This window comes from Macaca fascicularis, chromosome 10 (assembly GCF_037993035.2).
Source record: "Macaca fascicularis isolate 582-1 chromosome 10, T2T-MFA8v1.1".
NCBI classification, from domain to species: domain Eukaryota; kingdom Metazoa; phylum Chordata; class Mammalia; order Primates; family Cercopithecidae; genus Macaca; species Macaca fascicularis.
In genome coordinates this window covers 104734924-104753843 of record NC_088384.1, presented here as the reverse complement: position 1 = coordinate 104753843, position 18920 = coordinate 104734924, and the positions used below count along the sequence as shown (strand labels likewise).

General features: G+C 52.4%; 1 protein-coding gene across 5 annotated transcripts in view; it reads left to right on the top strand.

Annotated features, from left to right (window-relative positions):
* Positions 1–18920, top strand: part of PREX1 (phosphatidylinositol-3,4,5-trisphosphate dependent Rac exchange factor 1) — a 205360-nt gene that overhangs the window by 143084 nt on the left and 43356 nt on the right. For all 5 annotated transcript variants that reach the window (XM_005569681.4, XM_074005510.1, XM_065523273.2 and 2 more), the window contains 4 exons: positions 5109–5209; positions 6744–6847; positions 7089–7138; positions 10380–10455. In XM_005569681.4, the coding sequence (XP_005569738.3) occupies positions 5109–5209; positions 6744–6847; positions 7089–7138; positions 10380–10455 (331 nt within the window). The remainder of the gene's footprint in view (positions 1–5108; positions 5210–6743; positions 6848–7088; positions 7139–10379; positions 10456–18920) is intronic.

The following is an 18920-nucleotide window of genomic DNA, read 5'->3' as shown; positions in this document are numbered from 1 at the left end:
GCACAGAGAGGGGAAGGGTTCTGTACAAGATCACAAAGCCACACTGGTGCTGTCTCCCACTGTACTCTGCCTCGTCTATGCATTTTTATTTCTACTCAGCACATTTTATTTTTCCCTAGCAGTTCCTCTCTCTACATCTCTCTCCACCATTAGGGAACTGCATGAATATAAAAAGTGTCTGATTTATCTTTTGGTTTTTAGAGACAGGGTCTCGCTCTGTTGCCCAGGCTGGAGTACAGTGGTGTGATCATAACTTACTGCAGCCTCAAACTCCTGGGCTCAAGCGATCTTCCTGCCTCCTGAGTAGCTGAGACTACAGGTGCGTGCCACTGCGCCAGGCTTCTATAGCAAATTTTTTTTATTTTTTTTTGTACAGATGGGGGTCTTGCTTTGTTGCCCAGGCTGGTTTCAAACCCCTGGCTTCAAGCAATCCTCTTGCCTTGGCTTCCCAAGGTGCTGGGATTACAGGCCTGAACCACTGCACCCGGCCTGATTTGTCTTTATCACCCTCAAGGGTTGGGCCTTGAGTTAGATTTAGACTCAAGTTTTGGTTCTCTCACTTTCTAGCTGTGTGACATTGGGCAAGTTTCTTAACCTCTCTGAGCCTCAGTGAATGATCAGTTAAAGGAAGATAATAAAACGTGCCTCTGAGGACTGTCAGAGGATGCAGTGAGAGAACACACGTGACTTGTGCAGCACAGTGCTGGCGAGACACGTGGGAATTGTACTGGCTGTGCATGATGAGTGTATGAAGGAGGGGCCTCTCTGCCCTGCTCAGAGAAAAAACTCTTAGACGCCACATTTAAAAATCAAGGAAGAAAATCTGTGTATTAATGTGGAGGGTGTCCTGCGGGGGGCATGGCCTGTGCCCTCTGGTATCCTCAGATTAGCAGGGGAGACAAAACAGATTCACTCATTCATTCACCACTCAGTGTTACTGAGTCCCCGCTATGTGCCAGTTGGGAATAGGACAGATGAAGTTCCTGCCCTCATAGAGGTAAGTATCCAGTGGGGGAAATCAGACAACAGAAAAGGAGACAGATAGAAAGAAGGGAATTTCAGCCACTTGCTGAATACGCTAAGGAAATACTTAGAGTGAAGTCAGGACAAGAGGAAATGGGGCTAGTTCAGCAGGGTGGGCAGTCAGGACCTCTCAGGGGAAGTGACATTTAACCACGATCTGAAAGACAAGCAAGAGCCAGCCATGAGAGGGTGTGGGGAACGACATTCCTGGCTTAGGAAGCAGTAGGTGCAAAAGCCCTGAGGCTGGGGTGAGCTGTGAGTGATGGCGGAACAGCAGGAGGCCATTGTGGCTGGAGGTGAGTGGTCAGAGGGGCAGGAGATGTGGCCCCAGCAGTTAAAGGGGGTCACCTCAGGCAGGGCCTTGGCAAGCAGCTCACATTTCCTTCCTGGTGCTCTGGGAAGCCACTAGAGGAGTCTCGGTAGTGGAGTGAGTTGAGGATGTCACTTGTCACCCTGGCCTGGATTGAGGGTGCTGGTGGAGCTGTCGGAGCTCAGGGTGACCAGGTGTGGCAAGGCGTGTCTGGCAGGGGCCGTCAGGAAAAGCTTCTTGGAAAAAGAAGGCCTTGGGTTTCACCCTTGGCATAGATTAGATGCTGTTCGGTTATGGATGTCTGCCAGAGGGAAGGCTCCAAGGTGGAAGGGGCCTTGGTGTCTTGGTCACCTGTCCGCACAGGTGCAGGGTGTTAGCATGCAGAGAGGGTCGGTCAGGATTTGTCCAACATTGTCATCTCCAGGAGGCATCCCTGAGCTGTGGAGTCACAGGGATGGTTATTCCAGTGGGTACCCCCCAGTCCCTACCCTCTTGGAGCCCACAGCCCATGGAGGGATCAGGCAAGGAAAAGGGGATTCTTGTGCTGGGTCGTAAGTGGTACCTTGGGCCTGAGCTCAGGCAGCTTTGTTAGGAAGACTGCAGAGACATTTCCCTGTGCATTCCCTGTGCCTCGCCCTGGCCGTGGCCCATGGTAGGCTAAGTAGATGTTTACTGGGTGAATGATTCTAGGAGGAGGTAGGAAGGAAGGAGGGATGAAAGCTGACATATCCTAACTCTCAACTCACCCCGCCATCCCTGACTCTCAAACTCCCCATCAAGCTAGATTGCCTTCTCCCTGTGTCTCCAGCTCTCCTCACATTGTCCCGAGCTGCGTCTTTCTGGGAGCTTGGACCTAGCTGCCCTTTGCACTCCAGCGCCCCTCCTCACTGGCAGATCACTGGTTTCCTGACCTTACTTCTCAGGGCCTCTCTGCACACTGATCCCCCTGCCCAGAACACTCCCCTGTACCCCAGAGGTGGCTAGCGGTGCCCCACTGACCTGATACAGTTAGCAGACGTGTGTTCCTCAGCCCATGTAGTGCTTTCAGGAAATATTGGACTCAACATGAACATTTAATGATGGGGAGATTTCACAGGAAATGCTGGATTTCCTCACTCGCCTGAGAAGCTGTTAGATGCGTTCATCTTCTAACATAATGGGCCACGATGGGCTACACTGAAGAGTGACTGCCAGCTTTAGACACAGCAGGTGCTGGCTGGTTCCGCACAGTCTCCTCTTGGCCTGTTTTGCCCGTTTACAAGTTTGAGACCCCTGCCCTAGAGATGAATTTGATTGGGTTTTTGCATACTGCCTCCCAGCTCAGGATTTCATATGACTAGAAATTTTGCCTGCTAAATCATCCAGAAGGTGACTGAGCGAGCCACTTGCCAGGTGAGCCCTGATGAGGCCCAGAGAGATACAAGGACCTGCCCAGCTTTGCCCACCTCCTTGATCCACCAGAAGGTGGCACGACCCAGTTTGGGCGGAAACATAGGGCAGAGTTGCTGTCCTCTGGGCCGTCTTCTTCTGTCCCAGCAGCTGCTGTGGGATACTTCCTGGCCCCTAACCCTGGCCACAGAGTTGCTAATCAGTGCCAGATGCGGCCCCCAATTAGACAGCTGGTGGGCCACCGGACGCCGGGTCTCCAGCTTCCGAGAGTGGGCACTCAAACCTCTGTTCCCCTCCTTCAGCTGCTGGCAACATTCTCCCTGTCTCTGAGTTCCAAGACTTTGAGAATGGAACTGGGGGTGGACAGGACCCAGAACAATCCCTTCCCCACCCGGGGCCCCTGTCCCACAAAGCAGATGCATTTCTTCTGCACCCCACTCTGCCTCCAGCCAGGGCATTCTGAATGCTCCAGCACACACCGCTACCTACACACCCAGGCAGGTCTTTGCTCTGCCAAACGCTAGGAAGCTAAAAATAGCCCTGCCCCCCTCTGGCCCTGTAATTGGAGGCAGGACAGCTGGTTTCGATAAGCAGGGTGCTCAGGCTCTGGCCAGCTGCCACCTGCTTTCATTGAACACAGATTGCTTCGGCGGAAACAGTCCCATTCCAGGCTCTCCCTTTTCCTGCTGAGTTTTTGAGTGGATTGAGCTCTGGGCTGAGCCTGAGAAGCACCGGCAAGAACTAGGACCTGGGGCCCTGGCTGAGCCTCTCCCCACCGGGCAGTCATGTGGGAATTGGAAAAGCTGCCTATCTTCCTCTGGCCTGGGAGCACTTCTGTCTCCCCGAGAGCTTCTTGCTGACCTCAGAACATTGCTTTCTTTTTCTTTTTTTTTTGAGACAGAGTCTTGCTCTGTCGCCCAAGCTGGAGTGCAGTGGCTCAATCTCGGCTCACTGCAAGCTCTGCCTCCTGGGTTCACGCCATTCTCCTGCGTCAGCCTCCCGAGTAGCTGGGACTGCAGGCGCCCGCCACCACGCCTGGCTAATTTTTGTGTTTTTAGTAGAGACCTTGTTAGCCAGGATAGTCTTGATCTCCTGACCGCCTCGGCCTCCCAAAGTGCTGTGATTACAGGTGTGAGCCACCGCGCCTGGCCCAGAGCATTCCTTTCTGTTGGATGGTTTGTTCCTTCATTTGTTCCATAAATGATCATTGAGTCCCACTCTGCATCAGGCCCTCTGGTAGGTGCTGGGATAGTGCCATGAATAAGACAGAGAAAACGTTCTGTTCATGTCATTACATTCTGGTTGGGGGAGATGAAATAAATCTGTAAACAAGACCACTTCAGACAGTGAAAAGTGCGAAAAAGGAAGCAACACAGAGATGTGATGGATGGGATAGGGGTCGGGGACCATTTTAAATGAGGTAGTCAGAGAAGGCTTCTCTGAGGAGGTGGTGTTTGTGCTGAGACCTGAAGGATGAGAAGGAACAGTTGCATGAAGAGCTGAGGAAGGGCGTTTCCAGGCAGAAGGAACAGCAAGTGCAACAGCCCCGAGGCAGGGAGGAGTCTGGTATTTTTGAATAAGGGAAAGATGGTAGGTGTGGCTAAGGCGTAACTAGTGAGAGGTATTGGGGTTGAGATCAGTGGGTCATGCTGGGCCTTGTTTATGTCCATGTGGGAAGAGTTGGGATTTTTTTCTGAATAATGTGCCTGTGGGAGGCTTTTGAATATGGAAATGACATGGTTTCATCACTGTTAGCTCTCCTGACTCCCCACCATCATCTTTCTGGCCCCCCTATTATTTCTTCCTGCATGTTTGTCCATTCCCTCTGTTCATCTGTCCAGCCACCACCCCATCCAGCCATCTGTGCCTGTCCATCCATCCCTGACCCATCCACCCATCTACTCACTCTTCTTCTTCATCCACCCCATATCAAGTCATCTGTCTGTTCAATCATCCACTTACCCACTTAACTACCTGCCCATGTGCTGGGTGTCTGGCCAGACATCCATCCATCCATCCATCCATCCATCCATCCATCCAGTAATCCGTCTATCTAGTCACTCATTCACCAACCTGCCTATCCAGCCTCCCTCCCTCCTTCTCTCCCTCCCATCCATCCATCCATCTATCCATCCATCCATGCATCCATCCAGTGAGCCTGAGGCAGACCTGGAATCTGGTCACACTCTTCTCTCTGCTCTTGGTAATAAGAGAAGCATGAAGCCTCAGTACAACCCCAAGGGCTATAGACTCCTAAGCTCGGCTTCCCTGTGGGAAGGTCTAGCTGTCATTCCCAGGGGTGGATGTGGCCAGGCCAGCTTAGTGCTTGTCCCTGTGATCCCAGCATTGGGGAAATCCTCTCAACCACATATTGTGTTCCTGGCAGTGAGTTCGTTGCCTGGCTCCTAGAAATTGGCGAAATCAGCAAGACGGAAGAAGGAGTCAACTTGGGCCAAGCCCTGTTGGAGAATGGCATCATCCACCATGGTGAGTGGAGGACTGGGCCCAGCTGGGCCAAGGGGTAGGAACAGGTCCGACCCCAACTGTGCCACGTTTCCAATAACTCAGGCGGCTCCTACCCTTTCGTGCAGCCACCTTGTTTTCTGGGCACAGTGTGGCCCACAGGAACGTGGATGCCCTTGTAAAATTGCCTCTTAGGCACCAGCAAATCAGGGACACCTCAAAAAGCTGGGGACAGGGGAGTAGAATCTTTTATCTGTCCTTTCAAGAAATGTCAAGAACCTTTTGGTTAAGTTTTAGTTATTCAGCAAATATTTATTGAGTGCCTATAATGTGGCAGGCACTGTTCACACCACAGAATGGGAGGAGGACGTGCCTGTCATCATGGAGCCGACCTTGTAGTTGGAGGGGACGATAGGATCTTTACAAAGCAAGATAGTAAAACATGATAGGTGCTAGGGAAGGAGGGTAAAGAGTGTGGTGTTGGGGTTCACATTTGAATAGGGGAGATGGGGGAGGCCTCACTGAGAAGGTGACATTGGAACCAGGACCTGAGCCACCAGTGAGGGAGGGACCCAGGTGGGCAGCATGGTTCCAGGCAGAGGGAACAGCCAGTGCAAAGTCCTTAGGCAGAGTCTAAGTGGGTTGTGCAGGGAATAGCAGGGAGGGAGTGTGGCTGCCTCATAGTGAGGAGGGGGCATGGTAGGAGACGAGGTCAGAGGGCACAGGACTGATGGGAGAGTCCAGGAGGTGAGAGCAGATCCTATAGAAAATCGTAGGGTCTTTGGCTTTTACTCTGAGTGAGCTGTGAAGCTGTTGCTGACCTCTGCATAGAGGAAAGTCCTGCTCGGATGAACATGTTAACAGAATCCCTCTGGCTGCCCTGTGGAGACTGTTGGGACCAAGGGCGACAGCAGGGAGCCCAGCAGAGAGGCTGCTGTGATAGTCCAGGTGGGAGGCAGAGGCGGTTCGGGCCAGTGTAGGAGTGAGGTGATTGATATCTTGAGGGTTAGGGCCTTATAGGCATTGCTAATGGATCTGAAGCATCAAGGATGACTTTGTGGGATAGAGATGGCTCCCTAAATCTCAGCAGTGTGGTCTCAGGCCCCAGCACGCTTGTCCCCACCCATCCATTGGTGATCTAGATCCAAGGACATGCTCAGCCAGAGGGGTCCCAGTGCAGGCTGGATCAGGGGCATTTCTGGGTCCCTCAGCCCTGCAGATGCCCCATCCCAAGCTGTGAGTCTCAGCAGGGCCCTGCACGTAGCAGGAGGATGGGGTATCCTCATGTGCAAAATGGGGAAGTCATAGCGCCCACCTCGTGGGGTTTCGGTGAAACTGTGCCCAGCATAAAGCCTGGCCAGCAGTGAAGGCTGAGGCTGGTGGTTGTGGCTGGGAGGGGCCGAGGGTGCGTGGCCCGCTGTGAAGGCTGATGCTGGTAGGCGTGGCCGGGAGGGGCAGAGGGGGCGTGGCCGATAGAGTGAAGGCTGATTACTGGTGGGCGTGGCCAGGAGGGGCCGAGGGGGCGTGCCCGGCCTCACAGGTGCTCCTGTCTCTCCAGTTTCCGACAAGCACCAGTTCAAGAATGAACAGGTGATGTATCGTTTCCGCTACGACGATGGCACCTACAAGGCCCGAAGTGAGCTGGAGGATATCATGTCCAAGGTAGGGGCCCTCCGCCCCCATGACCCTGACTCAGCTGGCCTCGTTTACCTCCACCCCGAGTTCGCCTCGGAGCAGGACTGTGCCCCTTGGCTTGTTTGCCGCCTCCACTGGCCCCACCTCACCCTTGCCCTCATCACCCTGCCCTGCCCCGTCCTGGAAGCCATCTCTCCCATCAGCCTGGATTTGGAGGCTCATGAAGGATGTGGCCTGATCCCAGAATTCCTCCCCTTTTTTCTTTCAGGGTGTGAGGCTTTACTGCCGTCTTCACAGCCTCTACACCCCGGTGATCAAGTAAGTTACTCTTTCCAAGCTCCACTTTCACCTCTACCTCTTCACAGCTGTGTGGCCTTGGGCCGGCAACTTAACCTCTCAGAACTGCAGTCTCCTTCTCCATTAAATGGGGCTTGCAATGGCACCTATCCTTTAGGTTTGTCATTAGGATTAAGTGAATTAAATTATAGGAAGCACTGCAGTGCAGTGATGCAGGGTATCAGTTCTGGAGCCAGACAGACTGAACTTGAACCTGCCTCCTAGTTAGCAGCTGTGTGACCTTGGGCAGAGTTACGTAACCTCTCTGTGCCTCAACTGTTTCCTCTGTGAAATGGGGATAATAATGGGCTCCACCTCAGGGCCTTTGTGCCTGCTGTTCCCTCTGCTCAGGATGCTTTTCCTCTGCATACCTTCATGTTCATTCCCTCACTTCCTTCAAATGCCTGCATATCACAGGGGTCTTCCCTGCCCACCTTCATAAAGTGTCACCAACCTGGTACTTTATGTCCTCTGTGTTAGTCTGTTTTCATGCTGCTGATAGACATACCCAAGACTGGGTAATTTATGAAGAAAAAGAGGTTTAATGGATTCACAGTCCCACGTGGCTGGGGAGGCCTCTCAGTCATGGAGGTATGTGAAAGGCACGTCCTCCATGGCAGGCAAAAGGAAAATGACAGCCAAGTGAAAGAGGTTTCCTCTTATGAAACCATCAGATCTTGTGAGACTTACTACCACAGGAACAGTATGGGGGTTCTGCCCCCATGATTCAGTTGTTTCCCACTGGGTCCCTCCCACAATATGTGGGAATTATGAGAGCTGCAATTCAAGATGAGATTTGGGTGGGGACACAGTCAAACCATATCAGCTCCCTTTCTTCACTTTAATTTTCTTCTTTTTTCTTCTTCCTTCTTCTTCCTCCTCCTCCTCCTCTTCCTTCTTCTTCTTTTTTCTTTCTTCTTTCTTCTTCTTTTTTTTTTTTTTTTTTTGACAGGATCTTGCTCCCCAGGCTGGAATGCAGTGGTGCAATCACAGCTCACTGCAGCCTCAACCTCCGGGCTCAGGCAGTCCACCCACCTGAGCCTCCCAGGTAGCTGGGACTACAGGCATGCACCACCATGCCTAGCTAATTTTTTTTTTTTGGAGACAGAGCCTTGTTCTGTCCCCCAGGTTGGAGTGCAGTGGTGCAATCTTGGCTCACTGCAACTCCCACCTCCCGGGTTCAAGCAATTCTCATGCCTCAGCTGCGTGAGTGGCTGGGATTACAGGTGCCTGCCACCAGGCCTGGCTAATTTTTGTATTTTTAGTAGAGATTGGGTTTTGCCATGTTGACCAGGCTAGTCTCGAACTCCTGACTTGAAGTCATCCACCTGCCTTGGCCTCCCAAAGTGCTGAAATTATAGGCGTGAACCACTGCACCTGACACACACACACATATATATATATATATAATATATGTGTATGTATGTATGTATGTGTATATATATTTTTATATTTATATTTATATATACATATATTTATATATATGTATATATATATTTTTTGAAATGGAATCTTGCTCTGTTGCCCAGGCTGGCGTGCAGTGGCATGATCTTGGCTCACTGCAAACTCTGCCTCCTGAATTCAAGCGATTCTCCTACCTCAGCCTCCCAAGTAGCTGGGATTACAGGCGTGCACCACCATGCCTGGGTAATTTCCTTATTGTTAGTAGAGATGGGGTTTTACCATGTTGTCCAGGCTGGTCTCGAACTCCTGATCTCAAGTGATCTGCCTGCCTCAGCCTCCCAGAGTGCTGGGATTACAGGTGTGAGCCCCTGTGCCTGGCCTAATTGATTGAAATTTAAATTAAAATGGCTACCTATTGGAGAGTGGAGGCCTAGGGACTCAGTAAAAGCTTGTCAGTGAATGTTGAAAGATGATTAACTTCTTTTGCTTCTGTTTCTGCATCTGTTAAGTGGACATAAGAATAGCTCTCACCTCTTGGGTTGTTGTGAGGATTAAATTCACGGAAGGTGCTTTGAATGGCTCTTGGCATTGTATAATGAACGCCAGTGATTGGTTATTCTCTTTACCACAAAGCTCGTGGTTGTGGATGAAGGGAGAGAGGGTGACCTGATTCTTACCCAGCTGCAGATTTTTCTGTCCCTCTGACCTGATAGCTCTTATCACCTCTCAGAAGAGTGGAGAGGAAGGACCATTTCCTGGCATTTGCTGGCCCCGTGGGAGGTCAGGCCCTGGGAACCACTTTCATCTGCCATCCTGCCTCAACCCTCCCGGGCTCCTCTGCTGCTGCTCTTATGCAAGCCCCGGAAGGCAGGTGGGGCTCCTCTGCCAGCCTCAAAGAAGGGAGCGGCTGGGGAAGGTAGCAGACACCCACCAACTGCACGCGGGGCCTGTCCGACCCCCCCCAAGTCCTAAAGCCTGAGAGAAATCCTCCAACAAGACTTTATTAGCCTTGACATGGACTGGCCACAGAAGCTCGTTTTTGTCAGCTTCAGAGGCTGAGAAGTTGTTGCAGTTTGGCTGCAAGGTTAGCGGAACCCATGGGACCCAGGCTCGGCAGGGATTCAGATGCTGTCACAGGCCAGGGCAGTTACCTCAGGAAAGAACCGTGAAACTCACAGGCTTGTGCGCTGCTCGGCCCTGATAGACCACACCAGCCCCTTGCAGGGGCTTTCCATGTCGGTTTGGTTTAAACACATCAATGCCAAGCACAGAACAAAAGGAAAAAAGAAAAGGAAAGAATGGAGGGTCTCCCCTGCCACTCTGTGAGAGTCAACATGGCTCCCCAGCCTCGGCGCCGGTGGTATCTTAACCAGGATAAGTCTCTGTTGGGGGCTGTCCTGGCTTTGTAGGATCTTCAGCAGCATCCCCGGCCTCTGCACACGCACGGGATGCCAGCAGCACCCCTGCCCGAGCCCCTCCAGGTCATGACAGCCAAAAATGTCTCCAGACATACCCTGAGGGCAAAATCACCCCCAGCTGAGATCGCCTGGGCTAGAGACAGAAAGTTTCCGGAGCCCTGCGGCTGCTGCCTCCTGCCTCCCACTCTGTAGGTGGAAGGAGGCCTGGTTTGGAAGAGCCCTGCCCTCGGTCACACTGCAAGTGACGTGTGAAGTCTGGGCTGAGACTCGGACCCCTGCCCAGTGCCTAGAGAATCTGGAGATCCTTGATTCGTGGGCACGTCCAGCAGGGAAGTCGGGACCACCCCCACCTCTGTCCTCCCCGCCCTGCCCTGCTCACTGTGCGCTCACCTTCTCCACAGGGACCGTGATTACCACCTGAAGACCTACAAGTCGGTACTTCCCGGGAGCAAACTGGTGGACTGGCTGCTGGCTCAGGTGAGGGGCCTCCTCAGGGGTGTGTGACCAATGTTCTGCTTTGTCTGTCAGTGTGGGGCTTTTTGTTTTGTTTAAAAATTTTCTATTACTGCTTTTAATTGTGGCAAACTGCACAGAACATAAAATTTACCATCTTGATCTTTTTTTTTTTTCTTGAGACAGTCTTGCTCTGGCACCCAGGCTGGAGTGCAGTAGTGCAGTCTTAGCTCACTGCAACCTCTGCCTCCCAGGTTCAAGCAATTCTCCTGCCTCAGCCTCCCAAGTAGCTGATATTACAGGCGCCCACCACACTCAGCTGATTTTTGTATTTTTAGAGAGACGGGGTTTCACCATGTTGGCCAGGCTGGTCTCGAACTCCTGACCTCGTCATCCGCCCGCCTTGGTCTCCCAAAGTGCTGGGATTACAGGCGTGAGCCACCGCGCCCGGCCATCTTGATTGTTTTTAAGTGGATAGTTCATTGGCATTAAATTCACTGATAACATTGTGCAAGCGTCACCACCACCCATCCACGGAGCTCTTTTAATCTTCCCACACTGAAGTTCTGTTCCCATTCAACTCCCTACCCCCCCTCCTCCAGTCCTGATGCGTACCGTTCTACTTTCTGTCTCTATGAACTTGACTACTCTGGTTACCTCATATCAGTGGAATTGTGCAGTATTTGTCCTTTTGTGCCTGGCTCATTTTACTTAGCATTCATCCTAAAGGCTCATCCACGTTGTAGCGTATGTTGGAATCTCCTTCCTTTTTCAGGTTGAATAATATTCCATTGATTGTATGTTAGTCCATTTGTGCTGCTATAACAAAATACCTGAGACTGGGTAATTTATAAAGAACAGAAACTTACTTCTCACAGTTCGGGAGGTTGGGAGTTCCAGACCAAGGTGCCGGCAGGTTTGGCGTCTGTCAGAGGCTGCTGTCTGCTTCCAAGATGCTGCCTTGCTGCTGTGTCCTCCCGTGGGGAAAGGGATGGGAGGGGCAGACTCCCTGCCTCACACCCATTTCTAAGGGATGCCTAATGCCCTCCTGACTCAGTCCCCTCCTCATGGCCATACCTCTCAATACTGTTGCATTGGAAACAGTATCCCATTGGAAAGGGATGGGAGGGGCAGACTCCCTGCCTCACACCCATTTCTAAGGGATGCCTAATGCCCTCCTGACTCAGTCCCCTCCTCATGGCCATACCTCTCAATACTGTTGCATTGGGGATCACGTTTCAACATGAATTTTGGAAGGGGCAAAAACCATTCAAACCGTAGCAGTATGTCTGTACCACATTTTGTTTATCCATTCATCCCTCAGTAGACCCCAGCGTTGCTTCCACGCTAGGGCTTTCTTTCAGTTTTAAAACTGGGATGGTCTTGGGCAAACTAGGCCAAGATGGTTTTATCCTGATACCAAACTGGAGCCTCTGTTTGGAGTTGGCCAGGTTATTCCTTTCAAAAAAGTTCCCAGTGGGTAAGGGCTGACCAGAAGCTTAGAAAATCTATGCGTTAATTTTGGTGCAATATCCCAAAGGTGTTTGCTCCCTTCAGGTGCCGCATACAGGCCTGTTGCCTGTCTCTTCTCCTTTATTGCTCAGGATCATGGATGCTTACCTGGATAAGGCCCCAGCAGGCATTGTGCGTTATCCTATTGGGTCCTCTAACCTACTTGCAGATGGGGAACTGGGCCCAGAGAGGCAGAGTGCCTGGTCCAAGGGTGCACAGCTTCATGGTGGCGAAGCTGGGACTCACCCACTGTGCCTCGGTTCTGTGAAGTTTTCAGGGAGTCCTCAAGAATGTCCATTCGTGGGCTGTAAAAAGAACACATTGGCTCCCAAAGTTGAGAAGAAACCTGTGAAATAAAAATGGATAAATGTTTAAACATCTACAGAGTGCAGCTTTATGTTGGCCTCAATTGTTAAATTAAGCATTCGTAAAAACTTCATTCGAAAACAATTTGCTGACTGGATTTTCTCGTGTTGCACAAATTCCCGATATGTCTGATAAATCACAGCCAATTTTTAAAGTGAATGTTTTTCGGCACCAAATACCTTCAAAAGAAAGTTGAGAAACATCCTTGAAAATAAGTTGTCTAGCCCAAAGAGTATATCAAATGTGAAATATGGGTACATTTTAATATGTTTGCTATGATATGGGACCCTGTGTCCTGAGAGGTCTTGAAATATCTGGATTTGAATTCCAGTTTGCATGTCCGTGAAGCACAGAGCTGCTAACCATTGTACTGCACTCCCCAGCCCTCCTGAGAATCACATGCAGTCAGCCCAGAGCTCATGCTTTTAGAGCCGGACAGATGTGGGTTCAAGTCCTAGCCCTGCTACTTCCTAGCTCAGTGACCTTGGACAAGTTGCTCAGCCTCTCTGGGCCTCAGTTGTAGAATGAAGCTAAAACCAATACCTTCCCCTTTAGATTGTTTTGAGGTTTCGATGAGATAATTGTGTAAGCACTTAGAATGGTGCCTGGCAGAGAGTAATTGCTCAATAAACGTAACTATTGCTATGATTCCTCATCTCTTTCACAAAAGATTCAAGGTGGCCCATGATTACATGCAATATAGAAGACTAAAGAAATTGTGCAAGGATTCGGGGGCCACCAGACCAGTAAGACCAGGAAACAAACAGAGGTGGGGGGGGGTTGGCGACCTGCACAGAGTCCCGCCTTCTGAATGTGCTGCAAACAGGTGGCAGGGGTGCCACGTGGGAGTTTCATGGTTTAGGTGCTTCAGTCAGAGCCCAGAGGAGCCTGGGTTTCAGGGCTCTCAGAGCTGCCCACTTCTCACTGCTGTGGATGTCTCTGAGGCCTCTTATTTCTCAAGCTCCTTCAGTGCCCAGAGCTGCCTGTTGGTGTCAAAGCACAGGGGAGGCTTTGCTCCTGGGGTGAATCCCGTGCCTAACTCAGGGCGGGTGGGCTCACAGAGACAACAGGACATTGGGTCTGAGAGGTATTTGGAGATGGAAGAGACGGGCTGCACTGCTATAGGAGTGGCTGGGAATCAAGGATGAGCCCTGGGATTTGGGTGCAGTAGGCCGATGGAAATACTGTTTGTGGAGATGGGAAGATGGGCAAGAGTGTGTGGGGAAAATGACTTTCTCCTTGGGCACGCGAGATGCCGTGGGGATTTCCAGCGGATGGGCGGGGAAGAGGGTGGGCTTTATACACACACCCAGACCTCAGGCGGCCCCCACTGCAGAGTCCACTCCTTGTCAGCTTTTGGGTGACATTTGAAACAGGTTAGAAGAGAGTGTAGGGAAATTAGACAAGAAAGCTCATTAGTTAACTTTTTCTTTTTTTTTTTTTTAAATTATTTTTGAGCACCTGCCATGTATCAGGGGCTGTTTTTGGTTCTAGAGACACAGCAGGGAACAGGATAGACAAAAGCTCGTGTTCTCCCAGATCTTACATTCTTGTGAGGATAGGAGAGACACTTAATAAATAAGAAGTGGAATACATCACATGCCCACTCGTGCTACGTGCAGTGTGGTGGAGGGGACGGTGTGGGAGCGGGGGCAGGGGATCGCCCCCTCACATGGGCATGGTGGTGCAGTTCACGCAGAAGGTCAGGGACGGCTGTACTGAGCAGGGACATTTGAGCAGAGGGCTAAGGGAGGTGAGGAGCGAGCCCGGGCCACATCTGGGGAGCAGCAGCTCAGAAGCTCTGAGGCAGAGCGAACCGGGTATGTCTGGGGAGCAGAGAGAGGGCCAGGATGACTGGATGGAGTGAGAGGGGAGAGGAGTGGTGAGGAAGCCGCGTGGGCAGACCATGCCAGGCCGTGTCCACCCCTGGAAGGGTCCGGACCCCTGCAGGGCTCTGAGCACAGGAGCAGTGCATGTGGCTTTGGTTCATACAGACCCCCTGGCTCTGTGTGGAGACTTTAGGGATGAGGCTGGCAGCAGGGAGGGCAGGAGGAGGCAATGCTAGAATTTCAGGCAGGGGAGGATGCTGGCTGAGAACAGGGTGGTGGGGGTGGCGGGAGAAGTGATCAGATTCTGGATGTTTTGAAGGTGGACAAATGGGTTGCTCGTGGGTGAGTAGGGCGTTGGAGGTGAGAGACAGAAAGGAGCGGAGAATAACTCCAAAGCCTTTGGCTTGAGCTGCCGTTGAATGAGCTGGGAGGCTGTGAAAGAGGCAGGTATGCGAGAGGCTCAGGCCTTCACCCTGGAACACTCCAGCATTTAGAGACTAGAGGAGGAGGAACCAGTAAAAGCCACTTCCAGTGTTGGCGGCTGGTGCTGGGCATGTGGGGGGGCTTTCTCGGGGCCTGTGCTGACTGAGGAATTGTGGGCTTGGCCAAAGCACCCTCGGAGTAGCGTATCTCACTGTCACTGTCCTGAGCCTCCCAACCCCAGGCACCTGCATCTTGTTGCTAGTGGAGGCAGGGAGAGGATGTGTGGATCAAAGGCTGTAGCTGACCATGGAATGTGTCCATCCACTTCAGCAGCCTGTCTGTGGCTTGGCCTGGTGTGGGGACACAGGATGGGTAACTGGAGCCCACGCAGGTGGATGACTTCCAGGAGATGGTTGGAAAGGCAGCTGACCTTTGGCTTGGGTCAGGGAAAGGGGCGGAGGGTGTGCCTGTGTGGGTGTCTCTGTGCGGGAGAGATCTGTGACAAGGATGTGACCTTGGAGCATGGTGACAGCCTGTCTTGACTTCAGGAGGCACCCCCACCTTGTACCTTAGCAGGAAAGCAGGAAGAACCCATAATTGTGTACGGCAGGAGGGTATTTTTGCTTTGGACATGTCTTCATTTCTAACTCTAGGTTTTTCTACCCCTTAAAATAAAATGTGGATTGAATCCCTGCTGAATCAGTTACACATGCGTTCGGCTGCACATAACGGGAAATCTGACTTATTAATAAGATATTCTTCTCTCACATAATTCATTGTCTGGAGTTTGTGGTCCTAGAGCTCAACAATGCTGTCTGTACCCAGGCATCTCCTGCCTTTTTCTTTTGCTATCCTCGTATTTTCTCGTGAGTTGCCTCACAGTCACAGGTGGCAGCCATGGCTCCAGACATCACATCTGCACAGAACTATGGCCAAAGGCTGTCCTGTTGGAGAACATTTATTCTTTCTGTGTATTGGGGAGGAAAGTTCCTGCAGTCCTCCCTTCCCCTGCATGGTCTTTTCCTTAGGTCTCATTGGCCAGATGGGTCTGACATATACCCCTAAACCAGCCCTTGGGGAAGAGAACCGGGATTGCTGATAGTGGCTTAGAGTTCCTCAGGATTCATTTCTTGTGACTTCAGGAGGGAGCTTGCTAGGCATTATTCAGACAATCAGAGTTCTTTAAACGCTGAGGATGAGGTGGGCATTGGCCCTTGGAGAGACAACTTGCACTCTCTTATCAGCTCCGGATCGACTTGGTGCGTTATCTTATTTGATCCTCAGAACAACTTGAGACAAATGCAGTTGTTCCCATTTTACTGATGAGGAAACTGAGGCTTGGGTTATGTAACTTGCCCCAGGGCACACAGCCGTCAGGATCCTCTGTGTGTATGTGTGTTGTCCTGATGCCTTCATAGTCAGTAACGATCATAACGCTCTGTATTAATGATTGCTGATTGAGTCTGAGCAGAGACCACCTCTCAGGGGTGTCAGAGGCCTGGGAGAGTCCAGGGCAAATCTGAGAATGAAATAAAAATATGGATGAGGAAAGGAAGCTCAGAGAGCCTGAGGGATTGCCCAAGGACATGGCCAGGGCAGAGCGGGGCTTTGAACCGGGGGAAGCCAGTTCTGGAGTTTGCTCTCTTCACCTCTCCACTGGGTGATTTCTGGGTCTGTGTCACTTGGGCTCCAGGACGCCCCAGGCTGTGACTGTCACATGCAGGGCAGGGGGTCAGAGTGGGAGAGAGCAGAGGTGGGCCAAGGAGCCAGGTGTGGGGCGGGCACAGATTTGCAAGCTTCCATGCTGGCTCTGCAGAAATGTGCCTGGAATGCCCACCACGTGGACTTCTACGACCAGGCAGATGGCAGGTACTGATGGCAGCAGGGTTCTCAGCAGGGGCAGGGGCAGAGAGGGGTCGGGATAGGAGAGGCGGGGGTCAGGCTGGCAGCTTGAGGTACTGGGAGAAGAGACGCAGGAGAAATGGGAACAGGAAACTTGGCTGCAACCCTAGACAACTAACGTCCCCTGTCAGCCTCGGTTCCCCTCTCCATGGCATGGTGGTGGGGAGTGTCCAGCTCTGAGCGGCCTCCACTGTTACTGGGTAAGCTTGAGCAACTGCCAAGTCTGTCTGTGCCTCTGTTTCCTCCTCTGTCGAGTGGAGTTAATAAGAGTGATTGTCTCCAGGTCAACCGTACAGTCTGAGTGAAATCTCGCAGCGCCTTGCACGTGGTAGGTCAGTGAGAGGCATCCTTGGGCGGGCATCTTTATGGGGTCTTGGAATTCATGGGTAAAGAGGCTGTCTGGGGTCCTGTGTAACTCACACCTGTCTCCCCCATTACTCTGTCTCTCCTCCCCACTTTGCCTCCTCCATCTTCATTCCTCAGTGGTTCTCTCCAGTGAAAAAATAACTAATCAGGAACAGCTGACGTTTATCAAATGCTGCCTGTGTGCCAGGCTTTGGGCCGAGGGTCTTGCACAGAGCGTCTCACTCAATCCTCACGAGAACTCGGTGGGGTGGAGACCCTCTCCCCGCCACTTTAGAGAGACAGAGGCCGAGACGGGGAGGTGAGTTCAGAATCCGTTTCCAAACTAGGTCCTCTCTTCTCCCTTCTTTCTGTCCCTCCTCCCTTCTCCCATCAATCCCTTTTCTTCCCTTCCTTCCACTTTTTGTGACCCACCAAGTACTAGACTTTGGGTTTTGATGTGGGATGATGATGTGAACATGGCAGGCAGCGTCCCTGCCCGCATGGAGCTTACACCCGGTGGACAACAGACCTTAAGCAAAATGGATACATGGGTGAGGTAATTTCAGACTGCGACAGGTTGGCACAGATGCCTTGCCTGAGTGCGTGTGACCGGTGAACGTTTATTGAGAGGACGGGTGGAGGAAGGTTTGGGCGCTACTTTCGGGTAGTTAAGAATGGGACTCTCTGAGGAAGTGGCACGGCCCTGAGACCTGCAAAGCCGGGACAGGGCATTCCAGGTGTGCAGGAAAGGATGAGTGCAAAGGCCTTGAGGTGTGCAGAGGGCACCTGGGGGCGGGTGGGCAGGTGGGGGTGTCAAGGCAGGGAGGCATAGCGGTGGAGGTTGCAGGGGTCTTGTGTACGGTGGCTTCCTCTGAGGAGGGGAGAAATTGTATCCTTCCGAGAGGGCTGCAGGGAGGCTGCAGGGAGGTGGCAGGGCTTCCTGTTCAGGTGGCACTTCCAGGCCTTCTGTATCTCTGTTGACCTGAGAGTCCCTACTGGCCTTGCTCTAGGAACTCCAGGACCCTGTGGGGAGGCTGGGACTGTGAGCGCCTCAGAAGGCCAGGTGGCTCCAGCTGCCTGCCGGGCCTCCCATCTGCGGAGCTAGGCCTGCCTCTCTGCTCCCCCACCGCCCCCCTTCCCCCACCCCCGGGGCTGGCCCCTCACAGCGGGGGGGCGGCTGCTCTGGATATGGCCTGTCATAGCCACCTCCCCTGGCAGGGTTCCGAACCACTGGCTTGGGGTCCTGTGGGAGAAATGTGTCTTAATGGAGTCAGCCAGGGCAGGCAGTATGGTGAAATGCCAAGGCCAGAGGCCCTGCCCCAGGCCTTCTGCCCAGGGTCGGGTCCTACTGCCTCTGAATAGCACCCCTGTCTCCTCTGGTTGGAAAATCCCCTCTGACTGTGGACGGGAGGGGACAGGCGGGGCCTCTCAGGACTTCTCATTCTGGGAGGCATTTCAGTGAGAAGAGGTGGTGCCTGTGGCTGTCTCTCTGGAGTTCAAGCTCATTGACTTGGCTGCGAGCTCCTACACGATCTGGCCCCTGCTGACCACTCCTTTGTTCAATCAGCAGACAGCTACTGAGCAGGGACTCTAGGTCTACCCCGTTCCCAGCACTTAGGATTGAGCGGGGACACAGCAGTGCCGGCTCCTGGCCCTCATGGGCCTGACTCAGCTTGTCCTCCCCAGGCCGGCCATGCTGCCTTCTGGTTTTTCTGCGCTCCAAGCTTCTGCCCATTTCCAGACCTTTGCCCCTGCTGTTTCCTCTGCTTGACAATCCCTCCCACCTGCACATGCGTGTGCACACGCACAACACACGTGTCACACACTTGGTCTGGATGTGTTGAGAGTATTTGGTTTGCTAGCAACAGAAACAGGCCCTGGCTAATTGATGGGGGAATAAAAAAGATGACTCACTGAAGGGGGGTGGGGCACTCACAAAGTCAGGGCAGGCCTAGGAGGCCTTAGGAAGAACTGGCACCTGGAAATGCTGAGAAGCTAGCACGTGGGGGCTCTGTCCAGCACACCACTGTGGGGGACAATCAGCGCTGCTGTTCCTTGTCCTTGGGATCCTCCACTGAATTGTCATGTTCCTGGGGCAGGGAGCATCCCGTT